This window comes from Furipterus horrens, unplaced genomic scaffold (assembly GCF_987537825.1).
Source record: "Furipterus horrens unplaced genomic scaffold, mFurHor1.1.pri manual_scaffold_4, whole genome shotgun sequence".
NCBI classification, from domain to species: domain Eukaryota; kingdom Metazoa; phylum Chordata; class Mammalia; order Chiroptera; family Furipteridae; genus Furipterus; species Furipterus horrens.
In genome coordinates, this window is record NW_028327174.1 from 49,660,224 (window position 1) to 49,678,962 (window position 18,739).

The 18,739-nt window shown below is 44.6% G+C and overlaps 2 protein-coding genes across 3 annotated transcripts; one reads left to right on the forward strand and one right to left on the reverse strand.

The window, feature by feature from the left end:
• The first annotated feature begins 1,432 nt into the window (after positions 1-1,432).
• Positions 1,433-14,380, forward strand: DRC2 (dynein regulatory complex subunit 2). Of its 2 annotated transcripts, XM_090275536.1 has the most exons (8): positions 1,433-1,748; positions 2,328-2,495; positions 10,893-11,062; positions 11,556-11,694; positions 12,525-12,722; positions 12,919-13,137; positions 13,499-13,648; positions 13,764-14,380. In XM_090275536.1, exons 1-8 carry the CDS (start codon positions 1,617-1,619, stop codon positions 14,079-14,081), a joined length of 1,494 nt encoding a protein of 497 aa, XP_090131662.1. In that variant the 5' UTR covers positions 1,433-1,616; the 3' UTR covers positions 14,082-14,380. The 2 variants fall into 2 exon arrangements, with proteins under 2 accessions (XP_090131662.1, XP_090131663.1); XM_090275537.1 differs by lacking the exon at positions 12,919-13,137.
• Positions 14,381-14,750: 370 nt separating this feature from the next.
• Positions 14,751-18,236, reverse strand: FKBP11 (FKBP prolyl isomerase 11). Its single transcript, XM_090273096.1, has 6 exons — positions 17,997-18,236; positions 17,759-17,824; positions 17,277-17,364; positions 16,707-16,740; positions 16,250-16,320; positions 14,751-14,990 (listed from the first exon to the last, which is right to left on the reverse strand). The coding sequence occupies exons 1-6, from the start codon at positions 18,114-18,116 to the stop codon at positions 14,773-14,775; spliced, it is 597 nt and encodes a 198-aa protein (XP_090129222.1). The 5' UTR covers positions 18,117-18,236; the 3' UTR covers positions 14,751-14,772.
• Positions 18,237-18,739: the final 503 nt, after the last annotated feature.

Here is an 18,739-nt window from a genome sequence, read left to right on the forward strand (position 1 = left end):
TGTGGACAGACCTCTCTGAATGGGGGGAAAAAAAAAAAAAGCAAGGATATTTGTGTCCCATGTGAATGCACACAAAGGGTGACCTCAGCATAGGAGGGTTTTAATAATCAACTGGATAGGATGACCCACTCTCTGGATATTGGTCAGTCTCTTTTCCCAGCCACTCCTGTCATTGTCCAGTGAACTGATAAACAAAGCAGGGATGGAGGTTATGCATGGACTCAGAAACATGAACTGTTGCCCACTAAGGCCAGCCTGGCTATGGGCACACTGAGTGCTCAATCTGCCAGCAGCAGAGACCAGCACTGGGGCCCCCTACATGGTACCATTCCCCTGGTGAACAGGTTGATTACACTGGATTACTTCCATCACCGAAGGGCAGTGTTTTGTTCTTACTTAACTAGACATTTACTCTGGACACTCATCTGCCTTCTCTGACACAGTGCTTCTGCCTTTTCTGGATATTTCATATAAAGGACTCTTCCAATATGTGGTCTCTTGTGTTTGACTTCTTTCACTGAGCATGTTTTTGACACTTATTCATATCGTAGCATGCAGCTGTAGTTAGGTATCTTAGACAAGTATCTAAGAGTGAAATGGCTATAGTGCATGATAAATTTTTGTTTAGAATTTTAAGAGACTATTAGAGCAACTCTGTTTACTAGATGTGATGCTGACCGATTTATGAATTGTTCGATAAAGCCAATTAGATGGATGGAAAGGAGGAAGGAAAAAAGGAAGGCAGGAAGGACAAAAGATAGGAAAGGAAAGGAAGAAAGGCAGGAAAATAAGGGAAAGAAGGTAGGAAGAGAGAAATAAAGAAAGGAAAAGAAAGGAAGGGAGAAAGCAAGAAAGGAAGGAAGGAAGGAAGGAAAGAAGGAAGGAAGGAAGATGAAAGAAAGAAGAAAGAAAGAAAGAAAGAAAGAAAGAAAGAAAGAAAGAAAGAAAGAAAGAAGGAAGGAAGGAAGGAAGGAAGGAAGAAAGGAAGAAAGAAAGAAAGACAGAAAGAAAGAAAGAAAGAAAGAAAGAAAGAAAGAAAGAAAGAAAGAAAGAAAGAAAGAAAGAAAGAAAGAAAGAAAGAAAGAAAGAAAAAGAAACTGACAAATTGTCTTCCGAAGGGGCTGCACCACTTCACATTACCACCAGCGGTGCATGAAGGTTCCCATTTCTCCACGTTCTCTCCAAAACTTACTGTTTATTTTAAAATGTGGCATTTCTATGAAAAACATACAAAGAAGGTTTTTTAAAGTTGTTAGGAGGCTAGAGATTTTGATAAGTAAAACCAGCCTCTCAAAAAACAAAACAAAACAAACAAAAAATAAAAAAACCTTACCGCGGTCCTCCAAACGGCAGAGGGCGCGCCAAGCCAGGGCCTCTCTTTCGAGCCTCGCAGCGCCTTCTTAGCGATATACCGTTGCTAGGAGACGGAGATGCCTCTTTCGGCACTACCTCCCTGTTATCCCAGGCTCTGTCTTGCCCCAGGACTGAGATATAAGGTCCCCCATCCAGGGGCAGTTCCAGAAGTCCTCTTTCTGGGGGCGTTTTCCTTCTAGCCCCTCTAGTGCTGGCCGTTGCGGGCCCAGGGGCCTTGCCCAGATCCTGTTCTCTAGCCAGCTATGCCTAAGAAAGGGAAAAAGTCCAAGACGCCCCTGTCCGATGAGGAGCAGCTGCTTCTGTTTCAGCAGAGGTTGCTGGCAGAGGAGGAAATGGCCAAAAAGAAGGAGAGGCTCCTGAACCAGTTCTTGAAGGTAGTGGTTTTAGCATTATTCCCTGCACAACCCCACCTACTCCCTGCACTGACCCTGTTGCCTTAACCCCGTCATTGTGGCAACCTCGTTTCCATACTTGTCTCCTGAAATCTTGAGACCCAAATATACTTAGATTTCCCACAACAGTGTTGGGAGGAGGAGCAATTCTCTGTGAAGCATGGAGGAGGGGCGGTGGTATAGAGCTTGGGAGTCACAACTGAGCCCCAGAACTGGGACAGTAGGTGCTATCAGTCTTCCAAGCGTTTTGAAATCCAGACAGTGTCCCTGGAGATGGGTCATTACAAAAAGCATCCTGCTGTGATGCTTCCACTCTAAAGGACATTCCCCCTTCCCCTCCTTAAAATGCTTAAAATGCCATCAGGCTGTTCCTATCTTGCTTGAGACCCTCCCAAAACAAGAACAGGAACTACCTGAGTGTTAGCCATCTGGAGCTTTGGTCCCTCGGAAAAGATGAAAGGTAAAGGTGTCAGCTGACAAACTAACTGTGATCTTGTTTGTTGTACTGTGTCAGGGTTTTTGGCTCTGACCTCCTGCAGGTGTAATTATTCCCTCATACAGGACAAGTTGGCCAAGGAGGAGCACAATAGTGCTCTGAATCTCAATAAGATTAATACACAGTGGAGAACCGTTCTTCGAGAAGTTAAGACCAGAGAGTTTCATAAGGACATTGAGATCCTCAGTCAAACATTTGAACGAGTGGTGGACTGCAAGGACAGTGTCATCAAGGTGGGTATTCTTCACAAGGAAACACTTGACTATGGCTGCCTTGCCCTCTTCTCTTAATAGAATGGGCCTAGAAAATGAATTACCCAACCTTAAAGCAGCAGGCTGTGATGAAGCCAGGCTATTGGTAATAATTTTCAATGGAATGAAAAGTAGAGTACTGGGTGGTCATCCCTCTCTCTCAACTTAGAGGAGCCATTCTTTTTAGTCATCTACTGCCCTAAACCAGTACTGCACATTATTAGAGTTATGAGGCACAGCAGACATAGTCCTACTTAGTCCTACATCTTCATTTCAATGTGAGACTACTCAATTTCAGAGGGAGAAAATGGCTTGCTCAAGGTCACACAGCTAGTCAATGAGGGAGCTGGGACTAGAGCATAGGTTTCTTGATTCCCATTCCAGTTCTGTATCCAATCAAATTCTGTTTGGCCTCTTCGATTTAACTTCAGTGGCCCTGGATAAGGTTGAGAAGATCTCCATGGGTAAGAGCAGTTCCAGATCTCCAAGCAATTCAATCAGCCATCCATCCGTACACTCTTGGGAAGTTCTTGTGTCCATACCATCTTTTTTGCAAAGGAATTTTGCTGTATCCCTCCTTTCATTCTATTTTTAACCTGTTTACTGACTCATTCTGCTTAGGCTTTTCTATCTTAAAACAAAGCAAAACAAAACAAAACAAAAAACACTCCACAATAACAGCAAAATATACATTGTCAACCTGCCAGTCCCTTCTAAAAAACATACCTTTCCTTCACAGCCTAGCCCCTGGCGAAAAAAATGCAGTAGACCCTGGGCAGCTTCAAGTGATACATATTAAAAATCCCAAATTTATAAAACCATTATACCTTAGAATTCCTCAACCCACCAGTTATATTGTATGGTTTTTTAAGTGACATCTTCAGATCCTTATTGGGAATTATCAAATACTTGCTGAGCAGAGAACCAGGAGTGTTCATTTAGGGTTGCTGAGCAGTGATCAGGCTCACCCTTGAGCCAATTAGCTTCTTCCTGCACAATAGTTTTGCAGCTAATGATTACAGTCCCTGCCATAGGTAAATCACATATTGCTAATATTAAGCACCTTCGGGGTCATTCCTGAGTAAACAGAAGTACACATTAAATATGCAAATATTAGTCATCTTCACCTGCTACCTCCACTTCTTCACTTACCATTTATCTTGAATCCCACAACATCTGATTTCTACTCTTCTCTGGGAAACTGCTCTTGTAAAGACCACCAGGCCCAAATCAAAGATACTTTTCATCATTAAATCTTCATCTAACCTAATTTCTGTATAACACTGACACTCTTGGTCATGCTTTCCTTTTTGAAGCTCACCTTTGGTTTCCAGGACACTATTCTTTCCAGGCCTTTCTCCTGCCTCTGGGATATATACATCCAGTCCCCTTTGTGCGTTCACCTTCCTCTCTCCATCCTCTGAAGTTTAGCATTTTCCAGGTTTCTGAGTTTGACCCTCTTACCCTTGAATCAGGTGTCTAGGGTCTAGACCATCTAACTCATTATTCTATATATTATGACTCTCAGGTCTGTAACACCAGCCTGGATTTTTCTCTTGGGTTTCAAATCCTTTTTTCAAGATTCCTAGGTACCTGTTTCTGGCTGTTGTACTTTCCTCACGACTAAACTCATGGGCTTCCCCATTCCCCATCCTCTGCTATCTGGTCTTCCTTATACTCTCCATTCGGGTGGCTGGTGCCATTCACCAGATCACCCAACCCAGAAATCTAGTAGTCATCCTAGATTTTGCTTCCATTCTTGAATTCTGTTACTAAGTCTTGTATAAATCTTCTGCTTAAGTATTTTTCAAAGCCATACCCTGTTCTCTTTCCCCACTGTCCTGCTGTAATTGAGACCTGAGCATTCTCTCTCAGATGAACTATTGTAGTAGTCTTCAATATTCCAGGCTGCATGCCCAATGGCCTCCAAATGATTGTAGACAAAACTACCAGACTACCTTTCTTAATTTTTTTAGATCACATTAATTTATTTTTTGAAATGTTATTTTTTAATCTTCACCTGAGGATATGTTTATTCATTTCAGAGAGAGAGGAAGGGAGAGAGAAGGAGGAGGGGAGAGAAACATCAGTTGGTTGCTTCCCATATGCACTCCAACCAGGGACAGAACCCATAACCTAGGTATGTGCCCAGACTGGAACTCGAACCTGCAACATTTTGGTGTATGGGATGACGCTCCAACCAACTGAGCCACCTGGCTAGGGCCTTAACGTTAAATAATTTTTAATTTTTCAATTATAGTTGACATACCACATAATATTAGTTTTGAGGTGTACAACCCAGTGATTAGACTTTATGTAACTTACTAAATGATCACCCTGATAAATCTAGTGCCTATCTGACATCATACATAACTATTACAATATTATCGACTACATCCCCTATGCTGTACTTTACATCCCCATGACTATTCTGTAGCAACCAATTTGTACTTCTTAATCCCTTTTGGTTCACAGGCCAGCATTCAATCCACTGAGCCACACCAGCCAGGGATGATTTTCTCTTGCTAGTTTTAAGATTCTCTCTTTGTCTTTAATCTTCAGCCTTTTAATTATGATGTTTCTTGGTGTGAGCCTCTTTGGGTTCATCTTGTTTGGGTTCTGCATTTCCTGGACTTGTATGTCCATTTCCTTCACCAGATTAGGGAAGTTTTCTGTCATTATTTTTTCACATAGGTTTTCAATTCCTTGCTCTCTCTCTTCTCCCTCTGGCATCCCCATGATGCAAATGTGGATATGCTTAAAGTTGTCCCAGAGGCTCCTTATACTAGCTTTATTTTTTGGATTCTTTTTGCTTTTTGCCATTCTGATTGGATGTTTTCTGCTTCCTGATGTTCCAAATCCCTGATTTGATCCTCTGCTTTACCTAGTCCAGTGTTGACTCCCTGTAAATTATTCATTTCAGTTGGGGTATGCTTTTTTATTTTTAAGATTTTATTTATTTACTTTTAGAGAGAGGGGGAGGGATAAGGAGAGGGGGAGAAACACCAATGTGTGAAAGATACGTGGATCGGTTCCCTTTCACATGTCCCCAACTGGGAACCTGTCCCACAATCCAGGCATGTGCCCTGACTGGGAATCAAACCAGTGACCTTTTGATTCACAGGTTGGCACTCAATCCACTGAGCCACACCAGCCAGGGCTCTATCCTTCATTTTTGACTGGCTCTTTTTCATGTTTTCTATCTCTGTTTTTGTTTCCTATGTCTTTGTTGTTGTTCTCACTAAGTTCATCTATTCTTTCCCTAAGTTCATCGAATATCTTTATAACCAATGTTTTGAACTAAGCATTTAGTAGACTGCTTATCTCCATTTTATTTAGTTTTTTTTCTGGAGTTTTGTTCTATTCTTTAATTTGGGACGTTTCTTTGTCTCCTCAATTTGACTGCTCCTTGTGTTTGTTTCTCTGTATTAGGTAGAGCTGCTATGTCTTCTGGTTTTGGTAGAGTGACTATATGTACTATAGTAGGTTTCCTGTAGGATCCAGTGGCACAGACTCTCTGAACACCCAAGCTGGATACTCCAGGTGTGCCCCCCGCCATGTGGGCTGTGTACATCCTCCTGTTGATAGTTGAGCCTTGGTTGCTGTTGGCACCTCAATGGGAGGGATTTACCCCAAGCTAATCAGCTGCAAGGACTGGTTGCTTCCACTGTGGAGGTTCAGCTGTGCAGAGGCTGATGCCACGGAGTGTGACTTACGTCAGTGGGGCTCTGGTGCCTGCTAAGTCCACCCTTGAGTGTGTCCCTTGTAGAGGAGTTTGGTGGTGCCTTGACCTGGTCTGAAGCTGTCCACTGGGTGTGCTGGCTCTGTAGACTCCTGGGAAGTGCAGGTCAAGGTCAGCTGCCACCTGTGCCCTGCCTGTGGCCACCCTGCATGAGCTACAAAGTGATCTGCAGGTGGCCGCTACTTGTGCTGGACTTGGAGGTGCCCAGGCGAGGCCAAGCTATGAACTAAGGCTAGCTGCCACTAGTGCCGGGCCTGGGCTACTTAGTGAGAGGTACGCAGTGTGCTGCTTGTTAGAGAGATTTTTAGGACAGTCCAAAGCATGAGCCAAGAAGGGTCATTTGTATGGAAAAGCCACTGGAAACAGCTTGTGTTGGGCTCACAAGTTGGGTGGGGCAGAGCCTCAGGGAATCAGCAGGGAAAGGCCAACAATGTTAGCCAGTTTGATGGAGACTCAGATATGGTGCCCACATGCTGGCTCTGTGGGACAAGGGCCCGGAAAATGAACAAGGCCCTGCCAGCACTTTTCTCTGGGAGAAAGTTGCCTCTCCAACTCTTGCCCCAATGCCAGATAACTCAGTCCCATCCCCTGCTCCTGTATGTTCCTGGTGCCTTTTAAGCCACAGCCCCAGTGTTGGAGCTCAGAGCAAGTGAGTCCAAATAATTCTGTGGGCTGACCCTTTAACAGGAACCTCTGGGATTCAAGTAGCCTTCTGTCTCACTCAGCTGCAATCTCTGCTGTTTTTTACAGCCAGAGGCTATGGGATTTCTCTTTCTGGCACTGGAACCCTGGGCCGGGGAACCTAGTGTGGGGCTGGGACCCCTCACTCCTCAGGGGGGTCCTCTGTGTCTGATCCCCCAATATGAGGGTATGGGACCAGCCTGTTCAGTTTCTCTCCCTCCCACGAGTCTCTATATGGCTTCTTCTTTATATTATTAGTTGTGGGGCTTCTGTTCAGCTAAATTTCAGGCAGTTCTTAATGATGGTTGTTCTGTAGTTTAGTTGTAGTTTTGAGGTGGTTGTGGGAAAATTCAAGCGCCACTCTTACCTATGCTGCCATCTTGATCTGAACCTCCAGATTATCTTTCTACAACAAAAATCTGATCCTGTTACTCCACTGCTTAAGTATCTTTAGTGGCTCTCCTCTTCTACAGGAAAAAATCCAAACTCAATCCAAAGAATATCAAAGCCCTTCATGATCTTCCCTCTACCTGTACCTTTCATAGAGCCAGCCTTGTTTCTTACCTGTGCCTTTGCACATGCTGTTTCCTCTATCTGGAATTTTCTTTGTTCCATCTCCCCAGTCTCACTGGCAAACTCTCACTCCTCCTTTAAGAGTGATACAAATGACATCTTTTCTGTGAAGCCTATCCCAGTGCTCTTGGTTAGATGTAGGCACTCAGTCCTTTATATCCCATTGTCACTGGTAAATCATTAATCTCATAGCAATTTCCATGTTAAACTGTAATGTTCTGTTTATATAACTCTTTTCCTACTGCAAGACTGCAAACTCCCTTGAGGGCAGTGAGCATGCCTTTTAATCTCTAAATCCTCAGCATTCAGCACATTGTTGGCACAATAGCAGGTTTAGTAAATGTTTGTTGAATGAGTGAATAGTTATCCATTATCAGAACCTATTTCAGACTTCTGGTAAAGATGGAGTCATAGGTAGACATGCTTTGCCTCCTCATGCAACCATAGAATTACAACCAGCTCTCAAAAACAAATAACAACCAGAACCATCAGAAAATTGGTCTGTATGGAAGTCCAACAACAAAGGACTTAAAGAAGCCACATTCATCTAGATGGGTAGGTGAGGTGGAGTTGCTGACACAGGGCAGAGAGGTGGTATGGCCTGGAAAAGAGGCAATGTCAGAATGGACAGTCCCACATTCATGTATGGTGGATAAAAATGGGGAGGGATACCCTGGGAGCAAGCGATCCCAGCCCCAGGCCAGACTGCACAGCCCAGGGTTCCAGCACCGGGAAGATAAACCCCCACTACCTCTGCCTGTAAAAATCAGTAGGGATTGGGGCAGTGGAAAATACTGCTGGATTTTCACCACTTAAAGGACCCGCATGGTCTCAGAACATACACAAACCCAGGGAAGCAACTGGAAGGGTGCCAATCTCATACAGTGAGTGGGTGAAGTGCCTAAAAATGGGGTGAATGCCAGGCAAATTGCCAGAAGCCAGGCAATGGCATTGTCCCCTCTCCAAGCCCTTCACACAAACAGAGCCACAAAGTGGTAAAGTGGGTGGCCCTGCCCTGGCAATTACGTAAGGCTCCACCCCAAACAATTTACAGGTGCCTTAGCTACATAGGCCACGTTACTAAGACATGGAGTAAAAGCAGCTCTACTCAATACACAGAAACAAACACAGGGAGGCTGCCAAATTGAGGAGGCAGAGAAATATGGCCCAAATGAAAGAACAGAACAAAACCCCAGAAAAAGAACTAAACGAAATGGAGATAACCAACCTATCAGATGCAGAGTTCAAAACACTGGTGATAGGGATGCTCAGGGAATTCATAGAGTATGGCAAAAAAAATAAAGGAAGAAATGAAGGTTACACAAAGTGAAATAAAGAAAAATATACAGGGAATCAACAGTGAAGGGAAAGAAACCAAAATTCAGATCAACAATTTGGAACAAAAGGAAGAAATAAACATTCAATCAGAACAGAAAGAAGAAATAAGAATGCAAAGAAATGAGGAGAGGCTTAGGAACCTCTGGGACAACTTTAAATGTACCAATACCCAAATCATAGGGGTGCCAGAAGGAGAAGAGGAAGAGCAAGAAATTGAAAACTTATTTAAAAATAAAATGAAAGAAAACTTCCCTAATTTGGTGGAGGAAATAGGCATACAAGGCCAGGAAGTACAGAATCCCAAACAAGTTGGATCCAAAGAGGCCCACACTAAGACACATCATACTTAAAATGCCAAAGGTTCAAGATAAAGAGAGAACCTTAAAAATAGCAAGAGAAAAGCATAGAGTTACCTACAAAGGAGTTCCCATAAGACTGCCAACTGATTTTTGAAAAGAAACTTTGCAGGCAAGAAGGGACTGGCAAGAAGTATTCAACGTGATGAAAAGCAAGGACCTACAACTAAGATTACTCTGTTCAGCAAAGCTGTCATTTAGAATGCAAGAGCAGATAAAGTGCTTCCCAGAAAAGGTAAAGCTAAAGGAATTCATCATCACCAAGCCATTATTACAGGAAATGTTAAAGGGACTTATTTAAGAAAAAGAAGATCAAAACTATGAACATTAAAATGACAATAAACTCACAACTATCAATGACTGAATCTAAAAACAAAAACAAACTAAGCAAACAACCAGAACAGGAACAGAATCATAGGTATGGAGATCATTTGGAGGGTTATCAACTGGGAGAGGGAAGAGGGAGAATGGGGGAAATGGTGCAGGGATTAAGTACAATTGGTAGGAACAAAATAGAGGGATGTTAAGAATAGTATAGGAAATGGAGAAGCCAAAGAACTTAAATGCATGACCCATGGACATGAACTAAGGGGTTGGGGTTGCTGGAGGGAAGGTGGGTACCGGATGGAAAGGGTCAAAGGGAGAAAAACTGGGACAACTGTAACAGTATAATCAATAAAATATACTTTAAAAAAGAACCTATTTCATAAGATCCTTTACCATGTAAACATATAAGGTAAAAGCTAGCTCTGCGTAGAGATTGTGGTAGTTCAGAGTGAATGAACTTAAGGTGTCTAGATCATACGGGAACTCAGTAAATGCATTTTTGTTTTATTTAATTTAATTTTATTTTACCTTTTTGAATGGGTAATACATTCCCATTGTCCAAATTTCAAAAGATAAAATGTTATATAGTGAAAAGTTCCTTTCCACCAGTGCCTTCCAGCTACCCAATGCCCCTCCCAATAATTTGTTTCATGAGTAAATCTTTTTTTTACACAGATGGTAATATTACATACTGTCTGTCCCTTGTCTTTTTCACTTAACAATATGTCCTGGGGATTATTCCACATTAGCCCATAAAGAGCTTCTCATTTTGTTTTTTATAACTGCATAGTGTTATGTATTGTAGTTTAACATGTTACTTTGTCCTTCCTCTATCTTGGTAACTGGATCTAGAAGCTTGGACGTGTTTACTTCCATCAGGAGGTACATAAATGTCTAATTATCTTTCTTTTTTTAATGGTTATCATTCGTTTTTAATTTATTAGCTTGAATATTTCTATAAAAAGATAGTTCCTGTCATTTTCCCAAAGGTATAGTTTATATGAGAAAGGCAGGACAAATGCTTGATTCTTTCTCTTCTGACAGGATACCATAGGTTCAACTTATTTTTGCCTCAGATCTCAAAATAGCCATTTCTCCAAGAATCGCTAGTTTCTTTTACTTTTAGCCCCATCATTGTAAATGTTTATTGTTCCTAGGACACTGGCTGGCTATCTGGGGTTCTCTGATGTCATTCTGACATCAAAGTGAGAGAACCAGCACTCTTAGAGCCAAAGAAATGGTATTAGGAACTAGGGGAAAATGCCATTCACATCATCCAGCTACCCAGCTGAATACATTTTTTTTTTAATTTTCTTACTCAGAAGCCATCTAGTCAATATGGTAACACTGTTTCCTACCTAGTCTTTAGCTAAGGACCTGTCAGAAGCTGAGGAGCAGTACGCCCATGCTCTGCGCAGTCATTTGCACAACATTGACCAGCTGTTGGCCCTGCAGAGATGTCGACTCAACCTCTTGGAGGAAAATTACAACATGGAACTGGAGACCCTAACCAAGGAGTTTGAGACAGAAAGGTATGGGGTTTTCAGTCCAGGGGAGTATATAGAGCCTGTGTCAAGGAGTTGTCTGTAAGCAGCTGGCCCATGAACTTGAGCATCCTACCTTGATTATGACATTGCCCCCAGCAGAAAAGATCCTGACTTCCTTCTAAACTAACTTAGATTTAAGCTTATGGCCTTAGCCTTCCTTTGTCCATGCCAGGTCCCTATTTGTAATGTCCTCACCCCCCACTTTCAACTATCAAAATCCTACCCATCTGGCAGGGAACAGGGATGGGAAGGAGACTGCTCACTGTAACCTTTTGCACTTTTTTGATTTTTACATCATATATAAAATATTAACCTATTCAAAAATCAAAATAATCTTATTCATTCTTTTTGGCCCTAAAAAGAATAAAGCCCTCCCTCCCTCTGTTTTCCTTCAGTACCTAAGAGTTTGTACCATTCACATAGTTTTATTACATACTGCTTTGAGTTCAGAGCAAGGACAGTGTCTTATCCTCCACAGGAAGACAATTATTGACCAACATGAAAAAGAGATTCACTACCTACAAGATGTCTTCATGGCCATGGAGCAGAACTATATAGATTCTGAGTATGAAAGCAAGCTGGAGTTCCAGAGCATGTGGGATGATCTCAAAAACAAGGTACAGAGGGAAAGTAATAGGCAAGAGCTGGGAGAGAAGCAAGAGAAAAATGCTCAAGGCTAGCAGAGCATTTAATCAACATAATCAAAAAAATGCATGTTGCCACTGTAGGTACCCCTACTGCCTTTTGTACTTCTGTGAAAATTGGTCAGGAGGGAGGATCATTCTGAAATATCAAGGAGGTGCATTTTAGAGCTAAAAAGCAACAAGGTGATCATCTGGCTTCACTCCTGTGACTTGTAGATGAAGAAACTAAGGTCCCCCCACAAAGTAAAGTGACCTGCCAAAGTCATGCTGCTGGTTTGTGGCAGAGCCAGAAAGCGAATCCAGTTTCTGGACCCCTGGCCCAAAGTGCTTTCGGCCATCCTAGAGGTTGCAAACTTTAGCTAGCCTGCAGCCCTGGGTTTGTGTATGGGGCTCTTTGTTTTTATTTTGCCCTGTAGTGTTTTGTAAAAAAATTTTAATAGGGTTCCTACATTTAGAATCTAAATTTTCACCTTTCAGCTTTCCTTGAAAAATTTAAAGATCTGGTAACACTGGGCCAATAACAATATTACCAAATGGAGACATTCATGTGGAGCTGAGCCCCTGTGCCTTCCCCATCCCACCCCAGCCCCCATCAAAAAACACTTCCTCTCTGGTTCACCACAGGTCCCATCTAGCCCACAGCACTTACTTATATCAACTGCCTGGTCTTCGTAGGCATTTTCTTTGGCGACCCCTGCACTATACTATGCTGTAAAAAGTGCAGGGGTGTGAGGTTGCTGGTGGAAGTGAAAGAGCACTAAAGGGTAGTTCCAAGCATTGGCTATTTTGGGGCCACTTCCTAGAATTTAGAAGAGAAGCACTTTCTAAGACTGCAACTAGAGAATGTAGTAGAAGATCTGTGGAGAAGGTTCCAGGATGCGCTCAAGAATTACACTGATGCCACAGAGGATCGAAAGATTGCCTTTGAGACCCTGAAGGTGAAGGATGAGAAGAGCTCCAAAGAGATTGAAGCACAGATGAAAAAAATACAGAAACTACAGGTTAGTGCAGCCAACCAGAAATACTACTTTAACTGCTCCATCATCCCCTATTCATCTTCCCCCACTTTCCCCTGGGCCTCATCACTGGTTGGGGAAAGATATGCTTTGATTTCAGTCCCTAGACAGTCCTCTTATCTGTCTCACTGCAGACCTTCAGCTAGTCAAGCATTTCCTCTAATCTACTTTGTTGTCCTAGGATTCTGTAATTATTTTAAAAGGCAAGATCATGGTGCACAGCCGTGAGAGTGAAGAACAGAACCAGTACATTCATGATGACAAGGAGTTGGTCCTTGTACAACTACGAAAACTTAAGGCCCAGAGGACTCAGGTCCGGGGAGTAGCACAGGAGAACTTAGTCAATCTCACTTTGGAGAGTAATGCCACCCTCAAAGCCCTGAGGAAGATTGTTGATAAGGTAACAAGGGGAAGAAGATGGTCCAAACAAAACCAAGGGACTTGGCTCCCTGTGAAGTAGAAGGGTTTAAGAGTGGTGTAGCAGACTTCCTCCCGCTTCCTGCCTGAGTGGACACTTGGAATACCTTTTTTAATTTCATGTTCCCTCTCCTCTCACATTAATGAATCAATGATGAATTTTATAAGAATATAAAATACTTGAAAAAAAAGAATATAAAATACCTGGAACAGTGCTTGGCACATAGTAGGCACTCTTGTATCCCACATGGATGAGTAGCTTCCCTCGTTCAAGCAGGGAACCGACTCCACTATTCCCCCTCCCATCTCTTTCCTAATAAAATGTATCTTCCTGCTTTTAATAGGGTGAAAAGATCCTTAAACTTGCTGAAATATGTAGGAAATTTGAAACAGAAGAAGAAAAAGTGCTGCCTTTTTATTCATCAACACTGACTCCTGAGGAGCAGGAGATAGAGGAAATTAGCCCAGAGGAGCTTACTGAGGAGCTGGCAAAGGTAAAGTTCTTGGGGCCCAGAAGCCTTGGCTCAAAGTGTTGGGGATGATAGGGCCCTGGGCTGTATTTGCTAATGGGCCCCACCATTCACCACCTCCCTTTAAATCAATCCCCAGGTGATAGCAGACTACAGGGGGATGGAGAATTTCTGGAAAAGGTACAACAAGGTGAAACTGGAGCAACTGAGCCTCCAACACAGACACGCCCAATTGTTAGATATCAATGGAAAGCTGCGGGAGATACTCAAGCAGTACTTGGATGGCATCTCAGTGAGTGATGAGGTGCTGAGCCAGCTCAACCCACTCTTCATCATCAACCACCGAAGCAACTTACCCCAGCCCTTGTCCACACCTACAACCCAGCCAGGTGACAAAAAACGTCCAACTACTTACAACATCATTGAAGCAGCCCATGTGGTCTCCCACATCCTGTGATACAAGGAGAAAATCTCTTTTCAATCTCCAGAGAATTTTTTAAGATACCTGAGGATTTTGCTATTAAAAATTCCCACAGCCCTGGCTGGTGTGACTCAGTTGGTATGGACTGAAAGGTCACAGATTCGATTTCCGGTCAAGACACATACCTAGGTTGCAGGTTTGATTCCTGGTTGGGGCACATACGAGAGGCAAGCCAAGTCCATGTTTCTTTCTCTCCCCCTACCCCCATTCCTCTCTCACTAAAAGCAAGAAAAAAATGTCCTCAGGTAAGGATTTAAATAAATTCTCAAGAGTCATGAGCTCCTTATATCTTTGCTATATTGGACAGAGCAGTCTACTTTGAGGACACTAGGACTATAGCGGCCCCAGGGAGTGGAGAGAATAGCTAGGCAACTACCAGGAGGCTTATTTCTCAATGAAGCATTGCTTCTGGAGTCAGGGCACCATGGGAGCCAAAACCTAGAGCCCTAGAGATCCTATGGGAAGATTCAAGAACAATCCCTGTGGTAAGTTAGGACAGGAAGAGGCGGCCAGGGGAAGAGGTGATACAAATTCTCTAACCACCCCCATGCCAGACAAGATCCAACTCAGAATGCCTTTCCCCAGCTCCTTTACCTCATTCCCACTTATAAAAGTAGCCTCGGAAAGTATCAGGTGAAGAATGCAAAGTTTTTAAAATTAGTATTTATTATTTCTTTTTGCTCTTGTTTCGTTTCTCTTCCTTGAGCTTCTTTTTGGAGACTTTAGGTCTATTGGCCTTTTTGTATAGGTGATACCCAATGAGGCTCAGGAGGGCTGGCACCATGGCCATGCCTACCAGAGGCAAAATGCCCTTCACCAGCTTTTGCCAGTAGTTGGCTCGGATCAGTGCAATCAGCTCCACGTCAAACTGCAGCACTGCATCCGCTGGAGACAGAGAGGAGGCAGGGTTAGAATCTCTGTGTAGTTTATCCAGAACTCTGAATCTGAATGACGACAGGGAAGGCAAGCCACGCCAGAGCAACAACTATGAAGCTGGCAAGACTCGAATGCGGGGTTGAGTTCCCTTAGAAAAAGGCAGAGGTGGGTTGTGAACAGAGTCTAGTGATAGTCATGTTTACCCCAAATATACAAGTGTGGTTTGGTTTTCATGACAGGTTTTTGACAGCACAGGAAAAGTTTCTGTGGATCTGAAACATACATCCTGTTCTCCATTTATAAGTGAGAGAAACCGCCATACTAACTGTATCCATTTCCAAACAGCCACATGGATACAATCTTTGCAGGGCTGAAATTAACTGGATTTAAACTGAACTTTTAAAATTTTCACCAACCAATGGTCATATTTAATGCAATTGTTTAGAAAAGATAGATATTTTAACGTAAGAGCTGCAGAGGAAGAAGGATGTGTCTTATGAAATAAGGGGTGGGGGAACGAGTAAGGGGCGGGGAGATAAATGCAGATAGAAGCAGAACTGGAAAGCAGAGGCAATAGAGCTTTGGATAAGAGTTTGTTTCTCTTTAGCCCCCCTAATCTCTTTCCAGGTGTCCCTCTAAGCTGGAACTGGGATAAGAACTCTTACCCCAATCCTTTGAAGTAGAACACATTTTAGCTAACAGAACCAAAAGCAGGAGATCCACATCTTGGGAAATCTGTCCAATCCCAGGCCTTCAAGAGGACAAATCAGCAGTGACCTGTGAGGGCTTTTAAAGTTATGGGATGGGCCTGGCTTTTAAAACTTGTTTCTGTTTTATTTAGTTTGAATTTCTTGACGGTGATCACTTTTACTATCTCTTCCTGGTGAAGGCTAAAAGGAAGGGTGGAGGTGTGGTGAGGAGCCATGCCAACTGCACAAATGGCACAGTTTGGAATTGTAGGAAAAAGGCAGGAAAGAATTCCACAGTTCTGGGAAGGGTGGCATAGGCAGCAGATCCATGTGGCACAATTAGGTGTTTCCTCCTTAAAAAGCTGCTGGCTGTCAGAGGGCAAGCCAGGTGACCTTAACTGGTTCTCTGGTCCCTATGATGATCTAAGCAGGAAAAAAATGGCTGTGCAGAAGGAGGCCCCAGCCACTCCTGTCCTTTTTAGCAAACCAAGTTTAGACCTTCTCAAGCTCCAGAGAAGCTGAGTAGCTCTTGGGGACTAGGTATTTTGATGATCTGAGAGAGAGGTCTAGTCAGGTTACCTGGGATAGATGGTGGAAATCCCCGTTTTCCATAGGCCAAGTGAGAAGGAATGATTGCCCTTCGCTTCTCTCTAAGGGAAAAAATGTAAGTCACAGCCAGAGGTGGGACCAGATGGGCCAGCAGCCTCAGACCATCTGAAGCTCCACCAGCAAAACCCTCTGGGTATTCATACCCAAAAGGTGAATTTTCCCACCTAGCACCAGACAGGTTGACCAGCAAAGGTGTCCACTCCACCTCCACCCCCCACATGCCTTATCTCCTCCAACAAAACCCACAGCCAGAGAGGCACAGAGGCTTTAGATGTCCTCAGGGGTCCCAATGACCTGGACCCAATGACCGATGCAAGGTCAGGACCCTTTTCCCCACATTCTCCTGCCTCATCTAGGAGCAAGGAGAGGAGAGAAAGACTACCCATGCAAAGGGAGTACCCAAGCCCATCTCTGCCCAGATACTCACCCCACACACATGTCTAGAAGGCTCTGCTCCAGACCTTGAAGGAGAAGACACAACTGAACATGAAGCTACTTACTACATTCCCCAAATCCCAAGAGAGGAGATGAAAGGCTCCCCTTTGACCCTTAGTTGAGCTCCCCACTTCTCAAATCTGGCTTACAGTAGGGTATGTGGCAAGAGGAATACTAGAAGTGAGCTTTGAGCCCTGACCAGTGTGGCTCAGTTGAGAGGCTGTTATCCCACAAAGCGAAAGGTTGCTGGTTTGATTCCCGGTCAGGGCATATGCTGGGTTGTAGGTTTGGTCCAGATGGGGGTGTGTATGAGAGGTAACTGATCTGTGTTTCTCTCTCACATCAATGTTTCTTTCCCTTTCTTTCTCTCCCTCCCTTCCCTTCTTTCTAAAAATAAATAAAATCTTAAAAAAGAAGTGGGGTTTGAACCTCAGGCCGTGGCTGTTAGAGATGGGGGGTCATACTAATTCCAGGGGGGCATTTCTAAGGTAGCTTAGGGTTGAAGAGGTTAAGAAAACACTTCTGTTGGGAAAAAGAGGAGTGGAAGGCACAGGTCACATACCTGGAATCACCTGCTTTTGGCCAAGTTCTATAACCAGAGGGTCTCTGGTCAGGGAAGTGTCAATAACTCGTCCATCTACCAAGCTGCCCTGGGGGGGAAGAGCATCCAGACTGCACACCTAGTACCCACCTCTCCCTCCCAGCAGGCGCAATACACACCTGGGCCGCTGGTCTGGGCAACCCCCTAGCAGCTGCCGCCTAACACTCCCCTCGGGGCAGTAAAGGAACAGGAAGCCCCAAAGGGCTGGCACTTCTCGGAGATCTCGCCACCCTTCACTTCTCAGTGCCCAGGAGGAACTGGCGGAAAAGCAGGGAGGGGAAATGGGGAGGCAACAGGAACGTCCCTCCCCGCGCCACGTGCTCGAAGACCCCAGAACCCAGTAACTCCCCGAACTGCTTGCCACGTGTCCAAGCCAAAGCTGACGTGTTTCATCAGGGCGCCGCCCCCTCCCAGGCTCCGCCTTGGTCCCCCAGACCCCTCACCGTGTAGTGTATATGAAGGGTGTCTCCAAAGGCAGCGGGCTCCGCACACGGCTCGGGGGGCTCCACCTATGATCGGACTACAGGAGTCACGGAGGCTCCGCCAATGATTCCGTTCTTGTCCCTAGACCCAGCGCCCCCCAACTCAGTCCCCGCACTTCTCCTCTGGGCTCATAGGTTCTTCTAGACCTGTATTCACGTACAAGGCCCTCCCCACCGCGGGCCAGGGCAATCTCCTCACCAGGGTCTCCACTTGGAGGGTCCGTACAGGACTTTCGGTTTCTAACCCCGTATCAGCCCAGCCTACCGCCCCATTGAGCAGCAGCAGCAGAAAGAGCCGTAGCGGCGGGCGCAGGGTCATGACTAGACACGGGGCAGTGCGCGGTGCACCGGGACAGGCTGCTAGGGTAGTGGTGGCTAGGACAGAGCCCAGGCCAGACTGGACTGGACGGGGCGGGTCGCAGCACACCAGCTCCTCCTCCTACAGCCCTCCCTCCACCTTGTCCCCACCTCCTGGAGGGAGGAGGCGCAGGGAGCCCTCCCTACCCTCCAAGATCGGGAGGTAGGTCTCAGATTCTGACTGGTTCGTCCGTTAGCCGTTCCGTCCCACAGGGAGGGGCTGAGTCCCATAACAGCACTCATTTATGATTACCTACTAGGTGACAAGCACTTGTCTGTAATTCTCAAAACCACCCTGAAAGGTAGGCATAATGGTTTCCATTCTACAGTTGAGGAACTAGGTGCTCAGGTTAAGTAACTTGCCAAGGTCATCTAGCCAGGTGGGGACAGAGACAGAATTCAAACCCACGACTGCCTAATCTTGCCTCAAAGATAAGCATCTCCTCACAACTATCCTGGCAGTGTCTGGCTGGCCCATCCCACCCCAGCAGGTGTCAAAGGCAGCATCCTCTCCCACCTCCACCTGTTCAGCTTGAATTTTTGGAGGTCATATATCCAAAAGGAGGCAGGGAGCTATCCCATCCT

Bases quoted from the DNA above. Each gene is read 5' to 3' on its own strand.
- DRC2 (XM_090275536.1), top strand. From the start codon at position 1,617: ATGCCTAAGAAAGGGAAAAAGTCCAAGACGCCCCTGTCCGATGAGGAG. The intron at 12,723-12,918 runs GTTAGTGCAGCC...TTGTTGTCCTAG, and splicing joins AAAAAATACAGAAACTACAG to GATTCTGTAATTATTTTAAA. The intron at 13,138-13,498 runs GTAACAAGGGGA...TGCTTTTAATAG, and splicing joins TGAGGAAGATTGTTGATAAG to GGTGAAAAGATCCTTAAACT.
- FKBP11 (XM_090273096.1), bottom strand. From the start codon at position 18,116: ATGACCCTGCGCCCGCCGCTACGGCTCTTTCTGCTGCTGCTGCTCAAT. The intron at 17,825-17,996 runs GTGAGGAGATTG...GTCCGATCATAG, and splicing joins CCCTCCAAGTGGAGACCCTG to GTGGAGCCCCCCGAGCCGTG. The intron at 17,365-17,758 runs GTGAGGGGTCTG...CTTCCCCCCCAG, and splicing joins CCCTTCATATACACTACACG to GGCAGCTTGGTAGATGGACG.